Consider the following 3356-nt stretch of genomic DNA (forward strand, 5'->3'; position numbering starts at 1 on the left):
CCCTTCCGGACTCCTCCACACACACACGCGCAACGATTGTCTTTGTTCATGTGTTGTCCATGTAGTCCCTCCTGTTTGGCCTGTCTGGTCCCCCCCCCCCTCGCCTTGTGGCTCGAGCAGTCGGACAGCGGACAGAGGAGGCCATCCACCCGCAGTCAGACACCCTCCTCCCTCTCACCCCTCACCCCTTTACTCACTGCGTATTGTATGGTCTCTCTGTTTGTAGGTGTTCACTCGCTTTGTGGAGCTCGGCCGCGTGGTGCTCATCACATACGGCCCCCTCGAGGGCAAGCTTGCCGTCATTGTCAACATCATTGACCAGAACAAGGCCCTCATCGATGGCCCGTCGACCGTCAACGGTGTCGAGCGCCAGGCGATCTCCTTCAAGCGCATTGCGCTCACCGACATTGTCCTGCCGGGTGTCACGCCGGGCATGAACGTCAAGTCGCTCACCAAGAAGTGGGAGAAGGCTGACGCTCAGGCCAAGTGGGACGCGTCGTCCTGGGCCAAGCGCCGCGCTGTCCGCGCTGCCCGCGCCAAGCTCAACGACTTTGATCGCTTCAAGCTCCGCAAGGCGCGCCGGAAGGTTGCCCACGCCCGGCACATTGCCCTCAAGGCTGCCAAGGCTTAAACCCAACGAAATCCCTGTTCCCCCGCACACAGTCGCTCGGATAGAGCCGCCGCTGTTAGCACAGCTGCAATCGCTGCAGCTGCCGCACCAGTTGCCGCTACACCCGCACTCCCCCCCCCCTCCCCCCATCCCCTCCTTCCCCGATCCCATCCATTGTCCACCCCACCGACCAGACCGCTGTCAGCCTGAGCCGCGGTCGAAGCACCCAACGCCCACCCCACCACCCCCACAAAGACACACACATACACACACATACACACATATACATACACACACCTCCACCATGTCTGTAGCAGGACCGCAAACGCAGAGCAAGGGTGGTGAACAAGTACTCGTCCCGCGTATTCTCCATACCACCGGCCCGCTTCAAGCTAACAGCCTCGTCCTCCTTCCTCCGTCCAAGAAGTCTGCATCAAAGGTGGTAGCTGGTGATGGAGGTGGCGAAGTGGCGGCCTTTCGTGTGACGGCCAAGGGCATCGATATGGTGTTCAAGGCAAACCTTCCAGATGCTTCCTTTCGTGTCCTCGTTCGTGGTGGCAAGCGTGGTGCTGGTGATAAGATCTTTGCCGCAACGGGCTCAAAGGTCATCGGTCTCTCGCGCAAGGGCAAGCCGTTCTTTGAGCTGGAGACCAATCTGACCGAGCCTGTTGATGCTCTCTTTGTCGAGGACAATGTCATGCTCACAGTCTCGGAGCATACCCTCTCCTGGTTTACCGCTGATGCTGGCTCGGCCACTTACGACTCGTCAGAGTCACTGCTGGCCGTCGCTGGTGCCGTCCTCGCTTCGGGCATGCACGCCATCGCGGGCTGTGCCGATGCCTCGCTGCTGCTCTTCCAACGCCCGCCCCTGGCAAGCCGACGCTTGTTTCTTCTGCCCGCCTCGCCCTCCCTGCAGTGCCATGCGCGCTAATTGCGGCGTCACCGCCACGGCCCGGCGCGCTCGACTCGCGGCTCCTGGTTGGGTGCACCGACGGCACGCTGTGCGCCGTCGATCTGGCCCCAGAGAGCATGACGCTGGCGTGGGTGGTGGCGCCGGGCGAGGAGACCGGGGCGCCGGCGTCTGCAGCACGGTCGCTCTCCTCGTACGACCTGCTCAACGTGCCCGGCTCGCGGCAGCTTGTGGTCGGCTCGGCCGACGGGCACATTGTGGTGTACACCATGCTGGCGGCGGCGCCCAACACGCCGCCGACGCGAGTTCTCGGCACTGTCCTTGACGAGTCGGTCTCTGCCGTTGTCGGCGGAGTGGTCGACACGGAAGAGTTTGTGCCGACCATTGTGGCGGCCACGTTTTCGGGCAAGATCATGTCGCTGACGCCTGCCGCGGCGGCGCCCGGCTTGAGGCTGCTTGCGCAGTCGGGGCCGGGCCGGCCGTCGACGCCGACGGCGCTCGGTTCCACCAGCTTTGCTGCCGTCGAGCCGTCGGTTGTCTCGGGCTCGCTCTCGGCGGCGCACAAGGCCAAGCTCATCGATGGGCTGGAGAAGGAGCTGGTGGCGCTGCGCTTCCGCGCCCGCGAGGCCCACATTAAGTACGTCAAGATGGCCGGCACCGAGCTGCCAGTCGTCCGCCCCGCTCTCTCGTCGGTCAACACCTCACTGCAACTCGACACCTCACACGCTGCGTACGTGCTCACTGTCGAGTCGGCAGCCATCCTCGACTCGGTCCTTATCCAGTCCGACGTTCCGCTCGAGATCTCGCACCTGGCTCTGCCCGGTCGGTCCGGTGCGCCGGCGCCGGTCATCTCCCGCACCTCGCCGCCGCCAGGTGGCGCCGCCAAAGTTCTCGTCACCTTTGACCTCAAGCACACCGAGCGGCGGCTCTCTGCTCTTGTCCGCTCCATCGAGGGTCAGTCCGGCACTCTCAAGGTCTACGCCGTCATGGCCTCCGAGGTCAAGTCCGCCATCCTCACTCGCCTTCCCATCAAGCCGCTCTCGCTCCACGCCCGCGTCCCCTCGCTTCCGGTCCCGCTAGACCCGACCATTGCCTCGTCGCTGGCGCTCTCTGGCGACGTGGCGCTCTCGCAGCTCTTTGCCTGGGTCTCGCTCGCCCTCCCCAACATGCCCGACCGGATGGGCTCGGTCGCTGACGGCTCGCTCACGTACTACTTCAAGTCGGTCTACCTCGGGACGGCGCTAGTGGTCGAAATGGGCCCGCGACCCTCGACCTGGGCCCGCTTCACCTCAGAGTCGCCGTCGACCATCTCCATCCTCAGGGAGGTTATCGCCCGCGAGGCCAACACCCGCTCGCTTCAGCTCTCGATGCAGGTGGAGATGGGTGCCTCGGCCGTCTCGCACGTCCTCAACATCATCCGCCCGCGCCTCGAGCATGTCCTCGCCCTCTCGCACAAGATCGCCATGCTCGAGGGCCTCAAGGAGCTGGCCGAGGCGCCCGACCCCAAGCTTGAGCCCGAGCTCGCCGCCACTGCCGCAAATGCCGACGCTCTCCGCACAGAGTGGAAGGACCAGGCTTCGACCGCAGATTTTCTCCTCGGCGTCCTCACCGACCTCTACATCGACCAGGCCAAGTTCCGGGGCATCGACGGCCGCGAGTCGGTCAAGGCTGTAGTTGCCGCCGCCACCGAGGGACGCTGGGATGATGTCTATGCCGCTTGTCCGTAGACTTGTCCCTCTGCTACATCCCCCCCCCCTTGTAATGACCATCATCATGCCCCCATCTCCATCACCATCCCATCCCCCCATCATCCCCATCTCCATCCCCCACTCATCC

At 64.2% G+C, this 3356-nt stretch overlaps 2 protein-coding genes across 2 annotated transcripts in view; both read left to right on the forward strand.

The window, feature by feature from the left end:
* The window catches only part of AMSG_10233 (Rpl14 protein), a 1211-nt gene extending 563 nt beyond the window's left edge, over positions 1–648 (forward strand). The window contains exon 2 of the mRNA XM_013897977.1: positions 227–648. Within this exon, the coding sequence (XP_013753431.1) occupies positions 227–631 (405 nt within the window). The 3' untranslated portion in view covers positions 632–648. The remainder of the gene's footprint in view (positions 1–226) is intronic.
* A 232-nt stretch (positions 649–880) lies between these two features.
* AMSG_10234 (bardet-Biedl syndrome 7 protein) lies at positions 881–3302 on the forward strand. Its single transcript, XM_013897978.1, has one exon. It carries the CDS (start codon positions 1640–1642, stop codon positions 3245–3247), a length of 1608 nt encoding a protein of 535 aa, XP_013753432.1. The 5' UTR covers positions 881–1639; the 3' UTR covers positions 3248–3302.
* The last annotated feature ends 54 nt before the right edge of the window (positions 3303–3356 follow it).

The sequence above is a fragment of the Thecamonas trahens genome (assembly GCF_000142905.1).
Source record: "Thecamonas trahens ATCC 50062 unplaced genomic scaffold supercont1.61, whole genome shotgun sequence".
Classification (NCBI taxonomy): Eukaryota; order Apusomonadida; family Apusomonadidae; genus Thecamonas; species Thecamonas trahens.

Excerpts from the sequence above, each read along its gene's own strand:
- AMSG_10234 (XM_013897978.1), top strand. The coding sequence starts at position 1,640 with ATGACGCTGGCGTGGGTGGTGGCGCCGGGCGAGGAGACCGGGGCGCCG.